Source organism: Mobula birostris, chromosome 18 (assembly GCF_030028105.1).
Source record: "Mobula birostris isolate sMobBir1 chromosome 18, sMobBir1.hap1, whole genome shotgun sequence".
Classification (NCBI taxonomy): domain Eukaryota; kingdom Metazoa; phylum Chordata; class Chondrichthyes; order Myliobatiformes; family Myliobatidae; genus Mobula; species Mobula birostris.
The window spans coordinates 51594844-51613288 of NC_092387.1; the positions used below are offsets into that span (position 1 = coordinate 51594844).

Genomic DNA, 18445 nt, shown 5'->3' on the forward strand with positions numbered 1-18445 from the left:
CAGCTTCCTCTGGTGTTTAAAATACATTTCCCTGTTTGAGCACAAAGAATACAGCTTTTGTAAATTGGTTCTCATGGCTCATGTAGGGATGCATGTGGAAGGGAGTGGGGTTGGTTGTTTGGTTTGGGTTGCTGGGTGTAGTGTATCTGGAGAGAGCCAGTGACTCCGTCTTGTAGTGTTGGTAAATCATGACTATTACAATCTGTTGGAGAATTTCGGAACGAGTGACTGATAGTGGGTGCCAAGTATAATCACATGAGTGACCTTACTACAGTTTTTTACAAAACTATAAATATTAATTCATTCAAAACACAGAAAATACAAACTCCAGGGATTTACAAGATTTAACAATTTCACACTAAGATACAGTTACTACTGCCTACAAAACACTCAATTCCATAGGGGGCGCACCATTCTCAGAAAATCCCCACTGTAACCCAACCCTTTTTTAAACTACAAAAGTTTATTCACACAAAAATACACAAAATACAAGCAGCAAGTATTTACAAAACAGTGAACAAATTCAAATTAAAATATGATTATTACTGTCTTTGACTTTTTTTTACAGATACAGACACACACACACACCACAGTAGATGAGATAATCAGATTTACATATTGTCTAAGATCGGCTATCCCATTCTCGTAACCACAGCTGCCTCAGTAATTTTTTTATATTTCAAGCTATAGAGTCCTACAGCATGAGAACAAAACTATTGGCCCAAGTCTGTGCTAATCAACAAATAACCTTTTACACTCATCTCATGTTTAATTTCCATTTCACACCCCTCCCGACCCAACAATACCATTTACCTAAATACTAGGAGAAACTTACAGTGGCAAATTAACCTTCCACATGAATTTGGGATGTGGGAGGAAGCTGGAACACCCAGGGAAAACCCACACGCTTACAGGAAGAACAGGCAAGCTCCACAAAGACAGCAGTCAAGATGGGGATTAAACTTGAGTCTTGGTAGCAGAGAGGAAGCAGTTCTATCAATTGTGCTGCTTTTGTGAACTAATTGCTGTTTATTAATAAAGAGTAATTTTGCATAATCTATCAGTAAACAGGTACATTTCTAATGAAAACTTTTTTGTATCTATTTTAAAAAAAACTAAATTATTTTTCAAAACTTACCAAATTAGTGCAATTGCAAAAAATTATCATTTAACCTTTTTTGAGGATGTGACTAAACACATTGATGAAAGTAGAGCAGTAGATGTAGTGTATATAGATTTCATCAAGGCATTTGACAAGGTGCCCCATGCGAGGCTTATTGAGAAAGTAAGGAGGCATGGGATTCAAGGGGTTATTGCTTAGTGGATCCAGAAATGGCTTGCCCACAGAAGGCAAAGAGTGGTTGTAGACGGGTCATATTCTGCATGGAGGTCAGTCACCACTTACTGATGACACAAAGGTTGGAGGTGTTGTGGATAGTGTGGAGGGCTGTCAGAAGTTACAGCGGGACATTGATAGGATGCAAAACTGGGCTGAGAAGTGGCAGATGGAGTTCAACCCAGATAAGTGTGAGGTGGTTCATTTTGGTAGGTCAAATATGATGGCAGAATATAATATTAATGGCAAGACTCTTGGCAGTGTGGAGGATCAGAGGGATCTTGGGGTCCGAGTCCATAGGACACTCAAAACTGCTGCGCAGGTTGGCTCTGCGGTTAAGAAAGCATATGGTGCATTGGCCTTCATCAATCATGGGATTGAGTTTAGGAGCCGAGAGGTAATGTTGCAGCTATATAGGACCCTGGTCAGACCCCACTTGGAGTAATGTGCTCAGTTCTGGTCACCTCACCATAGGAAGGATGTGGAAATCATAGAAAGGATGTAGAGGAGATTTAGAAAGATGTTGCCTGGATTGGGGAGCATGCCTTATGAGAATAGGTTGAGTGAACTCAGCCTCTTTTCCTTGGAGCGACGGAGGATGAGAGGTGACCTGATAGAGGTGTATAAGATGATGAGAGGCATTGATCGTGTGGATAGTCAGAGGCTTTTTCCCAGGGCTAAAATGGCTAGCATGAGAGGGCACAGTTTTAAGGTGCTTGGAAGTAGGTACAGAGGAGATGTCAGGGGTAAGTTTTCTACGCAGAGAGTGGTGAGTGCGTGGAATGGGCTACCAGCGACGGTGGTGGAGTCGGATATGATAGGGTCTTTTAAGAGGCTCCTGGTCAGGTACATGGAGCTCAGAAAAATAAAGGGCTATGGGTAACCCCAGGTAATTTCTAAGGTAGGGACATATTCGGCACAGCTTTGTGGGCTGAAGGGCCTGTGTTGTGCTGTAGGCTTTCTATTTTATGTTTCTAACCTCTGTACCCTGGCCAGCGTACTTTGACAGTTACAAGGTGCCCCTTTGAAAATAGTGGTGAGGCACTTGAACAGCCACGGTGTGTGTGACTAGCTGTGTTGTTAGCGAGCAAGATCCGAGACCTTGACACAGTGGTGGTGAATGATTGTCCTTCATATGACGTGGGGTATAAGGAGAGACTGGATAGCTTGGGACTGTTTCCCCTTGAGCAAATAAGGCTGAGAGAGGTTTCTTTATGGATACTTACAAAATTCTGAGGGGCATGGATAGGGTAGATAGTCATAAACTTTCTTCCAAGGTATGGGATTTTAAAACTTGAGGTTATATAGGTTTATGGTGAGAGGAGCGAGATTTAGACGGGGGGTTCTGTGGGACAAATTTTTCACCCCAGTAGGTGGTGGATATGTGGAACAAGCTGCCAGAGGGTATTGTAGAGGATTTGGACAGGTATATGTATAGGAAAGGTTTAGATCAGGGATTCCCAACCTTTTTTATGCCATGGATCCCTACTATTAAGGGAGGGGTCTGCGGATTCCAGTTTAGGAACCTTTGGTTTAGGGGGATAAAGGTCAAACACAGGTAAAGGAGTTTAGTGTAGGTAGGCATCTTGGTCAGGATGGATGGGTTGGGTGAAAGGGGCTGTCTATATTGTATCACTCTATGAATCTTTAAGACATGGTAGAGTAGTGGTTAGCATTACACTATTATGTCTTCAGTGACCCAGGTTCAATTTCACCGCTGTCTATAAGGAGTGTGTTCTCCTCGTAACTGTGTGAGTTTCTGCCAGGTACTCCAGTTTCCTCCCACATTCCAAAGATGTGCAGGTTAGTAGGTTAATTGGCCACATGGGTGTAACTGGGCAGTGCAGGTTCTTTGGGTCAGAAAAGCCTATTGCTGATCTGTATCTCTAAAAAAAATCACAGTGTTTATCGTGGAGAGGAATTGTTAAGTCATTGAAGCTTCAGTTTTAACTTGGTGAAAGTTAAAGTTTGTATTGAAGAAAGTTTATAAAGAGGACAATAAAAGCCTTTGAGTGTAAATTGTAGCAAAGTGACTTTAATCTTAAGTAGTTGGAGCCTAGGGATTATATATGCACATTGTAGATCGGGTTCACCCTCTCAAAGTGACCTCCAGATCCAGTAGCTCCAGCTTCTCAGATTTCAAAGTCAGGTCTGCCCAATCTTCAGTTTCAATTGGCTTTCAATTTGCAATCGATGTAAATTGGTCCCACTGGACATCGACTCCAGATGTTGACACACCCTCTAGTGCTCATTTTAAAAATTATTTTGAGTCAACCTTCTGCTGTACGTGGCTCTGTATTAGTTCCCTATGACGCTTTCTGGGGTATTTCACTCGGGCTGAATTTTCCTATTCCCAAGCTAGTGCCAATTCCAAGACATACTTGCTGCCTAGAGGTAGGGTAAGTATCTGATATCCAGGAAGCCAAACATCCCTATGTTGTATCAGAGACAGGCAGCGGCAGTTTCCAAAGGGCTCTCAGTTCCAAGACAAGGAAGCCTGTCTGCTGATTTTATGCAAGATTAAACCAGTTGAAACCCAATGTGAAGAAAATACTGGCTAGAGAAAGTAAAGAGGAATTGGAGCTTGTCTTAATTACTGGAGACACAAGAGGCTGCAGGTACTAGAATCTGGAGTTTTTTTATTGTCTACTCAAATAGATTTAAAACACATTAAATTGTACGAGATTCTGTATGACATAACAAAAAAAAAGACTAACGAAGGCAAATGTGGGTCCCATAAAGACAAAGATGAGAGAATTTATAACAGGAACTGACAGAGGAATTAAACAATCACTTTTTGTCAACAAATGATCTGCTGGAAATACTCAGCAGGCCGAGTGGTATCTGTGGAGGGAAGCATTTGTTGCTGTTTCAGGTTGAAATCCTGCATAGAGTCCTAATGTAGGTTTCTGATCTGAAACGTTGACCATTCTTTTCCCCTTCACTATTTTAATAATTAATTAAAATGAATTTAATTGCTGTTGTTTTAAATGTTTTAATTACTCTTTTGCAAGTGTTTATGTTGTTTTATCAGTTTAAATGTTAAAAATCATTTGTCATTAAGAATTTAAAAATTTTTCTATGTTTTTAAGTTTACAAATTTTCAGTTAAGTATAAAAAATAGTTAATGTTCCTGGTCTGGGACCCATCATTGGGGTGGGTTTTGGTAATTGGTGCCTTCAGTCATTCTGTGAGCGTTGGGGGGGTGGTATTTGCCCTGAACTGGCCAATGTGCTACACTACATCAGAGTCAGGTTTATTATCACTGTCTTGCATGTATTGTTTTGAGCAGCAGTACAGGGAAAAGATGTAAAATTGCTCTAAATTGCAAACAAACAAATAAATAAATTGTGCAAAAATAGGAATAACGAGATACTTCATGGACCATTCAGAAATCTGATAACAAAGGGGAAGAAGTTGTTCCTGAATATTGAGAATGGTCTTAAGGCTCCCAAATCTCTTTCCTGATTATAGTAAAGAGAAGAGGGCAAGTGCTGAATGGGAAGGGTTCTTCATGATGAATTCTACCTTCTTTAGACATCACCTCTTGAAGATGTCCTCGATGTGGAGAGGGATGTGGCTGTGATGGAACTGGCTGAAGGGCTGAGATTCACTGGGATTAAAAACATTGGCCTGAATGACACTGCTGACAATTTGGGAGCAAAGGGAGATTTGCCTTGTTAAAAAATGCTTACTTAAACCTCCATAGGCAAAAATATTCCTTGTGAAGAGCGATTTGTGTTTCTTGATTTTTGTTGCTATTGGTTTGAGGATCACCATCTTCAGTATGCAGTTGTGGAAGCCTCAGGGATAAATGCAATGTGAGGGTGACAGGACTGTTGTCAAGCAGCTGATCTAAGCAAATTTGCAGCCAACAGTCCAGGCCAGCTGATGGATCACTGACTTTTGTGAAATATACAAATGCCTTCCATACCTTGGTAAACACCACTCTGAAACTATTCATGAATTTAGTCGATAAATAGATAGAAATTTGAATTGTCACTATAAACTTAGTGTTGATGGGGATAAGCATTTGAGACAATTCCCTGTGGAACAACCATCTGCATCTACTGAATACTAGCACCCCTAATTTGGTGAAACCTCTGAAGGTGCTTATCAGGAACCATAATGAACAAAATTTGCCGCCAAACCACGGGACCAAAATTCTTGGTCAGAAGTAAGCTATGGAGAGCATTTTAAAAGAGGAATGAGCAGCAGGGTGATTTCGGAAGGAATTTCCAATTTACCCCCTTTTACAGTCATAAGGTCATAGAACACTACAGCATAGAAACAGGCAACACACATAAAAGTTGCTGGTGAACGCAGCAGGCCAGGCAGCATCTGTAGGAAGAGGTGCAGTCGACATTTCAGGCCGAGACCCTTCGTCAGGACTAACTGAAGGAAGAGTGAGCAAGGGATTTGAAAGTTGGAGGGGGAGGGGGAGATCCAAAATGATAGGAGAAGACAGGAGGGGGAGGGATGGAGCCAAGAGCTGGACAGGTGATAGGCAAAAGGGATAAGAGAGGATCATGGGACAGGAGGTCGGGGAAGAAAGACAAGGGGGGGGGACCCAGAGGATGGGCAAGGGGTATATTCAGAGGGAGAAAAAGGAGAGTGAGAGAAAGAATGTGTGTATAAAAATAAGTAACAGATGGGGTACGAGGGGGAGGTGGGGCATTAGCGGAAGTTAGAGAAGTCAATGTTCATGCCATCAGGTTGGAGGCTACCCAGACGGAATATAAGGTGTTTTTCCTCCAACCTGAGTGTGGCTTCATCTTTACAATAGAGGAGGCCATGGATAGACATGTCAGAATGGGATGTGGAATTAAAATGTGTGGCCACTGAGAGATCCTGCTTTCTCTGGCGGACAGAGCGTAGATGTTCAGCAAAGCGGTCTCCCAGTCTGCGTCGGGTCTTGCCAATATATAAAAGGCCACATCGGGAGCACTGGACACAGTATATCACCTCACCTGGCCTGCTGCGTTCACCAGCAACTTTTATGTGTGTTGCTTGAATTTCCAGCATCTGCAGAATTCCTGTTGTTTGAGCATAAAAACAGGCTCTTCTGCCCATCTAGGCTGTGCCAAACTGTTTTAATATATTCATTGGGCCAAATTGTGCTCAACCTAGTTGGTGAAACAGCAATGCTTTCCTTCTGCAGCTTCCAACATGATTGAAACCTCTCCCGTTGCCGGCACAACCAGAGTTTCATGCTTGTATTCCCAGAAGGCTTGGTCCACTGATTCAAAGATGATGGAAAGCACTTAGAAAAGTTTGAAATGCATTTTGAGTCATTAAAAATATACACTCAGTGGCCCCCTGTACTTAATAAAGTGGCCTCTGTTTGTATGTTTGTGGTCTTCTGCTGCTGAGGCCCCTTTACTTCAAGGTTCACTGTGTCATGAATTCAGAGGTGCTCTTCTGCACGCCACTGTTGTAACACGTGGTTATTTGAGTGACTGTTGCCTTCCTGTCAGCCTGAACTAGTTTGGCCATTCTCCTCTGACCTCTCTAACCAGGTGTTTTCACCCACAGATATGCTGCTCACTGGATTTTATTTTTTGCTTTTTGCACCGTTTTCTACTCTAGGGTCTGTTGTGCATTAAATCCCAGGAGATCAGCAATTTCTTAGATACTCAAACTACCCACTCTGGCACCAACATCATTCTACAGTCAAAGTCACTTAGATCACATTTCTTCCCAAATCTGATGTTTGGTCTGAACAACAACTGAACTTCTTGCCCATGTCTGCCTGCTTTTATGTATAGAGTTGCTGCCCCATGATTGGCTGATTAGATATTTGCATTAAGAAGCAGGTGTACAGATGCACCTAATAAAGTGGCCACTGAATGTACTTTCTTTGAAAACACATTCAGTATATGGGTTGACTAAAACCAAAATACAAGCAGGCTGTGCCGTTTCATTTCTGGTTTGTACATAGATCAGCAGATCCATTCACATAGTGGGGCCACATTGGATGCAGTAGGCATGGCTAGTTTAAAGCTGAAGCCTCTGGTATTGGGACTCTTGCTTCAGTATTTCACAGAAACCGCTGTGGAATCAGTAAGGGGTCCTGGTGGGGAACATAAGCCTCCACGAATGGCCAATTGGCAACCTGTGTGTTTGGCTGCATTGCACAGGCATGAAACTCAGGATACCCTCATTTGTGCACTGGCATTGCACAAGTGTTTTGTAGAGAACTACCTGCCAGGCCTCAGCAGAATTAAGTGATTATTCAATTATGTGAAACTGGATTGAAGCCATTAATTGATAGCGACATTAGTTCAAGTTGCTAGTAGATCTTCTCGAGATAATTCAAAGTTCAAAGTAAATTTATTGTCAAAGTACAATGTATGTCACCGTGTACAACCCTGTGATTCATTGTCTTGCAGGCATACTCAGTAAATCCACAGAATAATTAACCATAACAGAATCGATGAAAGACTGCACCAACTTGGTCATTGAACCAGTGTGCAAAAGTCAACAAGCTGTGCAAGTACAAAAGGAAAGAAACAATAATAATGTTTCCATGGTTCCATTTAATATCAGAGAATGTATACAACATGGAATTCTTACTCTTCACGGATATCCACGAAATGGAAGAAAACCCGAATGAATGAATGACAGAAAAACATTAGAATGCCAAAGCCCCCTCTCCCCATCCCATGCACAAGCAGCAGCAAAGTATCAATCCTTCCCCTCACTTCTCCTTTTCCTCCTCCCCCTCCCTCTACCTCTTCCAGTAGGAAGCACCAGCTCCCCCCACCTACTGTGCAAGCAATAGCAAAGCCCCCAAGGAGACCATGATCTAAAGTCTATCAAAAACTTCAGTCCATAACCCAGCACTTTGACATTCCATAGGATCTCTCTCTCACTAACGAGGGAGAGAGGTATCACTCCTTCCACAGTGAGAGGAGAGACCAACAACTCACTGTTTCGATGTTACAGTCTGCAGCATTGCTTTATTTATAAATAAATAAGCAATAAATATCAAGGACATGAGATGAAAAGTCCTTGAAAGTGAGTCCATTGGTTGTGGAAATAGTTCAGTGATGGGGTGAGTGAAGCTGAGTGAAGTTATCTCCTTTGGTTCAAGAGACTGATGGTTGAGGGGTAATAACTGTTCCTGAAACCAGTGGTGTGAGTCCTGAGGCTCCTGTTCCTCCCTCCAGATGGCAGCAGCAAGAAGAATGGTGGGGGTCCCTGATGATGGATGCTGCTTTCCTGCGACAGTGTTTCATGTAGACATGTTCAATGGTGGGGAGGGCTTTAGTCTGGAATTGCTGCTTTGCCCATGTGATGGCTTTCTGGAGGTCATACCTGGACCTCCTGTAACTTTCTTGGTGTAGAAAATATGGGGAGAATGAAATGGGATCAGTGTAAGATAGTGTACCTGGCTATTTGACAGTTGTTATGGTTTACTGGGGCTGAATGGCCTGTTTTCCTGCTGTATGAGAGAGGAGGACAAGAAAACATAAAGTATTTGTTTTAAGACTGATTAATGTAAAACATTTGGGAATCACTGCTGTTTTGTTTTATTGGGGCTCTGTTTATTTCAGAATAACTTAATGTGCAGCAGAATTGAGCAGTGTGTTTTGAAACAAAAAGTTATCATTTTGAAAATATCTTTCATGATTTTCCAAACAACTCTACAGAAAATGAACATTTCACTCCTGAGGTATCCAGTTCATCTGTAGCTCCAACAGACCTGCTGCTTATTAGGCAAATCTGACCTTTCTGGTGTTGGCTGATGTGTAAATATTGTCCATGGTGCCTGCTCTTCAGGAGAATTCCATGGATTATTTATGGCCACATGTGAGATTTAACATGTAGTCTGGATGTGCTGTTTCTCTCAGTGCTGCTTTCCCTTGGCTTTGTACAGAAGCTCCATCTTAACAGCTAGGAATCCTCCAAAAACACTTGCCCTGCTTAATTTCAGGGTATAAGATGCCGTGGAAGGAGGCTCTGTCCTGTCATGTCTCAGGGTGACGGGTGACCAAAAGTAGCGATTGACATAGTAACCATGAACATGACTAGAGACTGGATCAAATACAAAGAATCTGTGGAGTGGGTCTCAGACCTGATTTCAATCCAGATTCCAGATGAAGAGTTTTGACAAGGAATGTTGAATGTCCTTTTCCCTCCATAGCTGCTGCTGCCAGACCTGTTGAGTTCCTCCAGCTCGTGTTGTTCCAGGTTTCAGTCTCTTTTTCTTTACTTCCCACTGTAAGGTTCGTCCATTGTCATTGATGAAGACCTCGACACCATTAGCAGTTTGTACGAGGTTGAGTTGCTAGCTTGACACTCAACCCGGCACGGATGGAAAGCGTGCCCAGGAGCAGCTCGACTGGATTCAAACTCAGGAATCTTCGCTCCTGGTGTCCGGCGCTGATGTCACTGCGCCACCAGCTGGTTGATGGTGCCGAGACTAGCGCTTGATTTGGATTTAAGTGAGGGAGAGTTGCGCAGCGTCAGCCTCACTCTCTCTTCCCAATTCCCATCTGGATCCAGTGGCAAGACAAGAGTCGAGACGGCTGGAGATGGGACTAGGCGCAGTGGATGACAAGGACGTCTTCTGTGTCTTGTTGTGCTCTACGCATTCCACGACGCTTGCAGAGACCGTCTTCTTGAGCGTTGGACCTTCCATTAGTCTCGTCCGCTCAATCCGCCGGAGTCTATCTTCACATGCTGGGATAGATAACTCCCTATCTCACTGAGGGTTTGAGACCTGTCGGCTACCCTCACGTGGTTTGGCCAGCTTGTTGAAGCCATTGCCTGGGGTGTGGCCACTGTCGCATGCAAACAGCTACAGGGAGCCACAGGTGAGAGCTGAGTTCCAGGTCGGGACCAAAGGTGGACAAACCGCCCTGAAAAGGACGCGACATGTTCCCCCACCAGAGGTGCTACCCCTCCCTGACACCCCATACACTCCCACTGTACAGAAGCCAGGATAGCACAGTAGCATAGTAGTTAACATAATGCTATTACAGCATCAGCGATCACTAATTCAGGGTTCAATAACCGCAGACATCTGTAAAGAATTTGCCGTTTCTCATCATGACCGTGTTGGTTTCCTCTGAGTACTCAGGTTTCCTCCTACATTGCATCGACATAAGGGTTAGGGTTAGTAAGTTGTGGCATACTATGTTGGTACTGGATGTGTGGCGACACTTGCGGGCTGCCCATCACAATCCTCACTGATCAGATGATGCACTTCACTCTATGTTTTAATGTACATATGACAACTAAGCTAATATTTTAACAATACATGGTAGTACAGGGCATTGAGGTTCACTGTACTGATGCAGCCTAGAGTCTGGACCCTCATCTCCCACCCTGTGCTCTGGCCGTACTAATAAGATGTCCAACATGGAAACCACATTTGTGAACACCAAATGTGATGTCCTTTAGTCGGCTCAACTTCACATACATCGAGTGTTTCTGCTTTCAAGGGGCAGATGATATTACAACTTCTGACTGGGTGCCCTCTCAAGTTGAAATGGTGATCTTCAGATACAGCAGAGGGGTGCATTTTACTGGAAGTGAAGCTGCCTTATTAATGTAATCATATCCACATGCACTACAAAGAATCATCGCACATTGGTTAACGGGTTTGCTAATGCCATTAAAAGGGCAACATTGATTTATTTTATTAATAATCTTCCATTGATGGTCTGGGATAGATTTCTTCAATTAGAGTATTGTCTTCCCTTATCACAGGTCTAGATGAGCTTTCATCTTTCGATGCACTGTTATACACCATTGACAAGGTGCTAATGATAGCCACAGTGTCTAGGACAGGCTGCATCTTCCCCAGAACATACTATTGAAATTCTACACTGCCATCATAGCCAGCATCCTCACATCAGCCATTACTGTCTGGTTTGGTGCAACATCCTCTCACAGTATACAAAACCTACAGCAGACTATCAGGATGGCAGAAAACGTCACTGGCTGCAGTCTACCGTCACTGCAAGACTTCTATGTGCCCAGGACAAAAAGGCAGGAAAAATAACTTCAGACACTACCCACCCAGCAAACTGCCTTTTCCAAAAGCTCGCTCCTGAAAAACACTGTAGGGTTATAAAAACAAAACATTCACACCATCTTAAAGTTTCTTCTCCCAGGTAGTTAAACTGATCAGCCAAACCCCTCTATCCATTACCCCTGTCACTGAACTCACTGTAAATACTTTAAACCACATTTTATAATGCTCTCTGCATCGCAAATACATGCTGGTACTTACAGGCATTTTATTTCATATCTGTACTTCAAACTTTATGTAATTCTTTATTCTTTATAGTTGTTGAATGTTATTGTTTTCTGTTGTACTCATGCCAACTCAACACAGTAATTTCCCAATACATGAAAATGTATATGGAGAATAAAGTTTATCCTTCATCCTCCATCCTTGATCCCTGAGATACTGTTTGAAAAAGAGCAGATACCAATTAAAACCATTTTGGTACCATTGACCCTCCTGTCAGTAGCTTTGCCCTAATTTACTTCAAAAGAAACTTGTTAGGCTTTTTTTTTGCAGAACTGGGGAATGGAAATAAAAGGTGTGTGCAAAGAAAGACATCCCTTTCCATTACAACAGTAATGTAATGAGGACATCCCGGGGCGGTTTAGGACTATTGATGTGCTTCTGGATTGTAGTCACTGTTAGGCAATGGCCAAATTGTGCACAGCAAGCTCCCGCAAAGAGAAACAGATAATATCTGGAAAATGTTTTTCATTGACACTAGTTGGATGAGCAATTTGGGGAACTGCCCCCGGGATGAGTGAATATCCTAGTTTGTCATTCATTGTGAAAGTTCTACCCTGATATGTCTTCCCAAAGTATAATGCCTCGTATTTACCTGAATTAAACTTTATTTGCCATTCCTCAGCCCACTTACCCACCTGATCAAAATCCCCCTTTAATTCTTGATAATCATCCGCTCTGCCTCAAGACCACCTTCACTATCTGACTGACTGATAAAATGGCTTAGTGTGAAAGGTATGGATGAAGGGTCTCAGCTCGAAACAGCAACTCTTTATTCCATTCCATAGGTGCTGCCTAACTTGCTGAACTCCCATAGCATTTTGTGCGTGTTGTTCAAAATTTTAAACATCTGCAGTATCTTTTGTGTTTCTGTTTTCCTATCCAGCTGCCCTTGGATTATACTTCCCCAGGAAGACCTACGAAGCCACAGTATACATTGGCCAGCCAGCAGACACTCCACTCCTCCAGGTCTACGCTTTACCCGATGAGGGAGACCACATGGCTTACTTTGGTTTTTGCAACAATCTATTGAGTGGATTCCGACATCACTGGTTCAGAATTGATGAGCAATCTGGGGTCTTCTACCTTAACAAGACTCTGGAGGAGAGTGACCTCAGTGTGCTGGGTAAGCAAGTGCTTTGTATTGCATGATCGCTGATCAGAATTGGAATCAGAAACAGAATCAGGTTTAATGTCACTGACATACTGTATGTTGTGAAATTTGTTGTACAGTACAAAACACAAAATACCTGTAAATTCTCTCCCCCCCCTCTCTCTCTCTCTCTCTCTCTCTCTCTCTCTCACACATATATATATGTGTAATTAATAGAGATAAAATATAAAAGGACAGTAAAAGGCACCAGACTTATCAAAGTTCAACCACTTTGTGCACAACAGTTAGAGCTCAAGTAACGGGGTCCTCTTTCCATCATTTGATCCCCTCTGACCTCCTGGGACCAACCACAGTGGTCGACCAGATGCTCCACACAAGTCTGTCTTCGTCTCCTCTTCTCGCCGAAGACCCTGGGCCTCGCAGTCCTGCTCGGGGTCCGTCCCCTCTGCCAGCTTACAGCATTGCATCTCCTCTCTCTCTCCTTCTGCCCCAAAACCCCACGAAACAATAGCTTTCAGACACCCAAGAAAGAATAACATCTATCCCAATTGGTTCGTTCTCTCTCTTATCAATAATATAACCCAAACAAGCAGAGGGAGAGAGAACTCCTTACATCGCTGTTATTATTACAGAAAAACCATTTTAATTATAACATAACAAAGAAGCCGTTTTGCTTAGCCTACGCAGTAACATAAAAGAAGAAACCCTATATATATATAAGAAGCTCTTCCTAAAACATTGAGTGTGCGTCTTCAGGCTCCTGTGCCTGCTCCCCGATGATAGTAATGAGAAGAGGGCATGTCCTGCAATGTGGGGGTCCTTAAAGATGAATGCCACATTTTTCCGGGGTTGCCTGTTGAAGATGTCCTTGATGCCAGGGAGGCTCGTGCCCATGATGGAACTGACTGAGCTTACAACTTTCAGCAGTTCTTTCCGACCCTGTGCACTGGCCCCTCCATACCAGGTGCAGATGATGCAACCAGGCAGAATGCTCTCCACTGTACACAGTGATGATGGGAGAATCGTTGAGTGGCATCATCACACAATGTTAATAAATCAAACCACTTATTCTGTGGTGCAACAATATTTGGGGAATATACGGTAATTTCATGTAGTATTCCCAAAACATTCAGTAAAGCATCAATAATCCAGCTTCTGATTGTATGGAATCATGATGGTTCAGCCTTTGGCTCTTTCTTTAGCTCGGAATGTGAGCTGTAGGTGGGGTGTGTGGCCAAGGCTTTACTTCTGATGTGTGTCTAAGATTGGGGTCCAGGAATGTGGCCAAAGCTGGGCTTCTGAACTGTGTATGGGTCAGGGCTCTGGAAGTGTGTCTGAGCTCCTGGAGTGTGTCTGGAACTGTGCTCCTGGAATGTGTCAGGGACTGGGTTCCTGGAATGCGGCCAAAGCTGGGCTCCTGAAGCGTGCTTGGGACTGAGCTCCTGGAGTGTGTCTGGGACTGGGCTGCTGGAGTGAGGCCAAAGCTGAGCCATTGTGTATTGGGAATATTCAGAGCTCCCTCAAAGGCGTGGGCCACTCACCCGCCTCAACCAGCTGCTGGTAGATAGCAATGTGTTCTTTTATTTGAAAGGGTTTACCAAGCAAACAGTGTAGAGGGATGAACAATGTCAGCAAAATATAATTATTAACCTGTGCCTGGCTTAGTAATTGTAGCCTTGTCAAACATCGGCACACTTAATCCCAGAGGTCCGCACCCCAGTGATGTCAAAGCAATTCATGGAAGGACAATAGCAAATCAAACAAAAATTAATTTGATTCAATGCAAAAGGAAAGGTTAAATAAGTTGGGACTCCATCCCCTGGAGTGCAGGAGAATGGAGGTTTATCTTATAGAGGTATACAAAATTATGACAGTTATAGATAGGATGAATACTTGCAGGATTTTTCTCTGTGGGTTGGTTGAGACCAGAACGAGAGGTTTATGATGAAAAGTGAAATATTCAAGGGGAATCTAAAGGAGAAATTCTTCACGCAAAGGGTGGTGCAAGTGTGCCTTCAGAAGTATCAGAAGTGGGTTCAGCTGTAACATTTCAGAGAAGATTGGATGGCTACATGGATGAGAAGGGTATGGGGGGCATGGTCCGGGTGCTTGTGATGGGACAAGGCAGAAGTTCAGGCTGGCATAGACAGTTTGGGCTGAAGGGCTTGTTTCTATACTGTTGTGCACTAAGACTCCAGGATTCTCTGAGCGAAAACATTTATTCATCTATAAAGCTGAGGGTGAGACTCTTTAGCAGAGGGTGCTGCTGGTATGACTCTCCTGGGTGTCCGATGCGTGCCAGATGCAAAGTTACAATTTGTCAGCTGTTATCTCAAGGAACTCCAGAGTATTGTCAAACAAAATTTCACACAGAAGCTCAGTAGGTCGGGCAGCATCTGTGGAAGCAAATGGATAGTCGACAAGAGGTCCTGATGCAGGATCTTCTCTGCCCCTTTGCCTCACAGTCTGACCCACTGTGTTCCTCAAGTAGATTGTCTTATTACCCAGATTCAAGTATGAGCCATCTCTTGGGTTCTTACAAAGTCCATATGGAAATACCAGACCAAACTTGGTGAAGGAAGTAGGTTGTAAAGGGTATTTTGAAGAAGGAGATACAGGTAGGGTGGTGAATATGCAGATGGGAATAAACACAGTTTTAACTCGGTCTCATTCACGATGTTTCTCATTGATGCAGAGTTACATAATCTTATTTAATCCATTACAGGCAACATGGGTGGACCAGAATTATATAAGATCATGCTGCATATCTTTGCTGCTCCAGAACCACATCGTGAAAAGGAGTGCAAGGCACAGGTCATAATTATTGTGGTGAACAAAATCTTACCATCCTGTGCCAACATCACAGCGGAAGACCTTTGCTTTGGAGAAGTGGATTCCAAGGTTCAAATTATTGAGAACAAAGATCCAGCGACTTTCTTTCAAATGAATTCCTTGCCAAACCAGTACCAATGTCAGCATGCCAACATCTCCTATCATCTTGGGACAGGTAATAATCGTGCTGTCAGGGGTGGGACACAGGGCGAGTGCTGTAGGGTCTGCTTTTGTGTTGCCTTTGGGTGAATCAATGTGCCAGTACTTACAATGAATACTTTGAAAGGAATTAAAAGAAGATATTGATATAATCATCTTCTGCTGGCAGAGATAGGTTTTAGGGGATTAAACACTGACATCAGATTCATAATTGGTACCAACACAATCAATCATTTCAAATCTGACATCAATGTCAGATGTGAAATGTCAGGTGTTTTTGAGAATGTAAGAGAACACAGAGCCAAGCTGGGTGAATGAGTTAACAGTGATCGATGCTGATTTCATTCAATGGTAGGACGTAAGTGCCTGTTGCGCATGTGACTATATTACAGCCAATTGCAGAAAGGCAACAGGCATTATGTGACTTACAGAGGGCACGGACAGTAATGTTGCCTTACCTTCATGCTGCTGCCTCAGCGTTCAAAGGCCCAGGTTCAATTTGGACCTCTGGTATTGTCCATGCTCTTCCTGTAGGTGCCTGGGTTTCCTCTGGGTGTTCTGGTTTCTCTCACCTCTAATGCATTAACTCATCACTGGAAGTTGCCCCAGGTGTGTAAGTGAGTGGTGGAATCTGAGGATAGGAATAGAACTCTGCACTTCCCTCCGGAATGGTTTGTACCTATCCCCGGTTTTGTTCCCAGGTCCTGGAACTCCCCCAGTGGCAGTGGAAGAGGCTTTCACCCACCTTCTCTTTCAATGTCTTTCACCATTCTCAGCAATGTGGGAAAGTGTGGTGAATAAAATGGGAATTCTTTTTAAATAATAGTAACTCAATAATAAAAATAGTAGAATCAGTTTAAATAGGCGTTGACCATGATGGTCAATGGGCTGAATGGCCTTTTTCTGTGCTAACCCATTGGTGAAACAGCAATTGAAGAGGTTAAGCTCTGTAAAATGTTTGATGGGACTAGGCAGAATAAGAGTTTGGCACAGGCTAGATGGGCTGAAGGGCCTGTTTCTGTGCTATATGACTCTATGACTAACTTATTAGTTAATCCTTGAATGCCAAGTTACAACTCACAGTGAGGATGAATAGCAGTAGCAAAGTAAGCAAATCTATCTTAAAATGTTTCTCAGAACCAAAATGAGGGTGTAGCAGTATTAATGCCCTTCTGTGCAGTAATTGCACCTGAGGAACATGAAATGCAGGAAGGTTTCACCTGTTCTTTCTGTGTTAATGGCCGGGCCACACAAACAGAACATCTGCCCTTTAAAATGAGTTCTTTGTCCTCTGGCTGATGTATTTCTTCATCAACAGCACCACCTAGTGCTTGGAAGACCCTGTGGCAAATCTAATGCGACTTCTCACATTGTGGGAAGATTTTGAAGAGCTTTAGAAGAAATATTTTTATGAGTGGATTCTGAATGTAAGGTAGGCAAGCACAATCATGTATTTTTGCACAGAAAGGTCCCACAAGCACATGTCTGTGCAATAGAACTGTATACATCCAATATCATTGCTAACTGATACTGCCGTAGTAACTTGCCGATATCATTATATCCTGGCAGTGTAGTCATAGTCATGCTTTATTGATCCCGAGGGAAATTGGGTTTAATTACAGTTGCACCAACCAAGAATAGAGTATAGATATAGCAATATAAAACTATAAATAATTAAATAATACTATGTAAATTATGCCACACTATGCACCTGCAATTTTACTGTAAACCGGAAATGTCTCTAAGCTCTGGCAGTGTTGCTATCACTTGAAATATTGCTGTGTTTGCAATGTAGCGCACAAAATGCTGGAGGAACTCAGCAGCATCTATGGAGGCGAATAAACGGGCAATATTCTGGGCTGAGACCCTCCATGCCGACCCTTCATCAGGAGCCTAGATCCCAGTCTGAAACGTTAACTGTTTTTTCCCATCCGTAGATGCTGCCTGACCTGCCGAGTTCCTCCAGCATTTTGTGTGTGTTATTCTGGATTTCCATCCTCCGCAGAATCTCTTGCATTGTTGCTGTGTATTGACAACATTACTGTATCCTGTGTTAAGTCAGTAGGTCATGCCTCCGTGTCAGAAGGTTGTAGATTCAAGATACATCCCTCCAAGCAACATTAAAAATCATATTATCTGATTATTAAAACATTACTACTAGTGGGAGCTTGTTGTGTGCAAATTGACTGTTACATTTCCAATATTCCAGCACCAATCACAGAATTATACCGAAGTCTATGAAGTGCTTTGAAATGGCCTGAACAGGGTGCCAAAGAATCAGGATAATGCCTGACCTTTGTTTTTCTTTTTGTATCCTGAACAATGAACCATCCAAGGTCCCAGGATGATGCTTAGAACAGATGGGGTACATTACATTACCGATTTATTGGGTGATAGCACCAGGATAGATTGAATAACATCTTCCCTTCGGAGAGCTGAAGAGGGTCTGTCACTGGCAATATGCAACCTCCCTGTGAAAGTATTGAACCCCTGCTGTCAATACAGGGAGATCATTATTGAAGCAGATAAATGAGACTTGGCTTTGGTACTTTAAACAATGGTGACAAGGCTAATCCCTCAGATTTATTAGGTCCCATAACACCATGTTCGGGAACAGTTATTACCCTTCAACCATTAGGCTTCTGAACTAGTGTGGATAACTTCACTCTCTCAACACCGAACCGATTCCACAGCCTATGGACTCAGTACAACACATGCTCTTAGTATTACTAATTTA

The 18445-nt window shown here is 42.9% G+C and overlaps 1 protein-coding gene across 1 annotated transcript in view; it reads left to right on the forward strand.

The window, feature by feature from the left end:
* Window positions 1-18445, forward strand: part of ret (ret proto-oncogene receptor tyrosine kinase) — a 129444-nt gene that overhangs the window by 61246 nt on the left and 49753 nt on the right. Inside the window, exons 2-3 of the mRNA XM_072282676.1 lie at window positions 12490-12729; window positions 15443-15724. Coding sequence (XP_072138777.1) covers window positions 12490-12729; window positions 15443-15724 — 522 coding nt within the window. The remainder of the gene's footprint in view (window positions 1-12489; window positions 12730-15442; window positions 15725-18445) is intronic.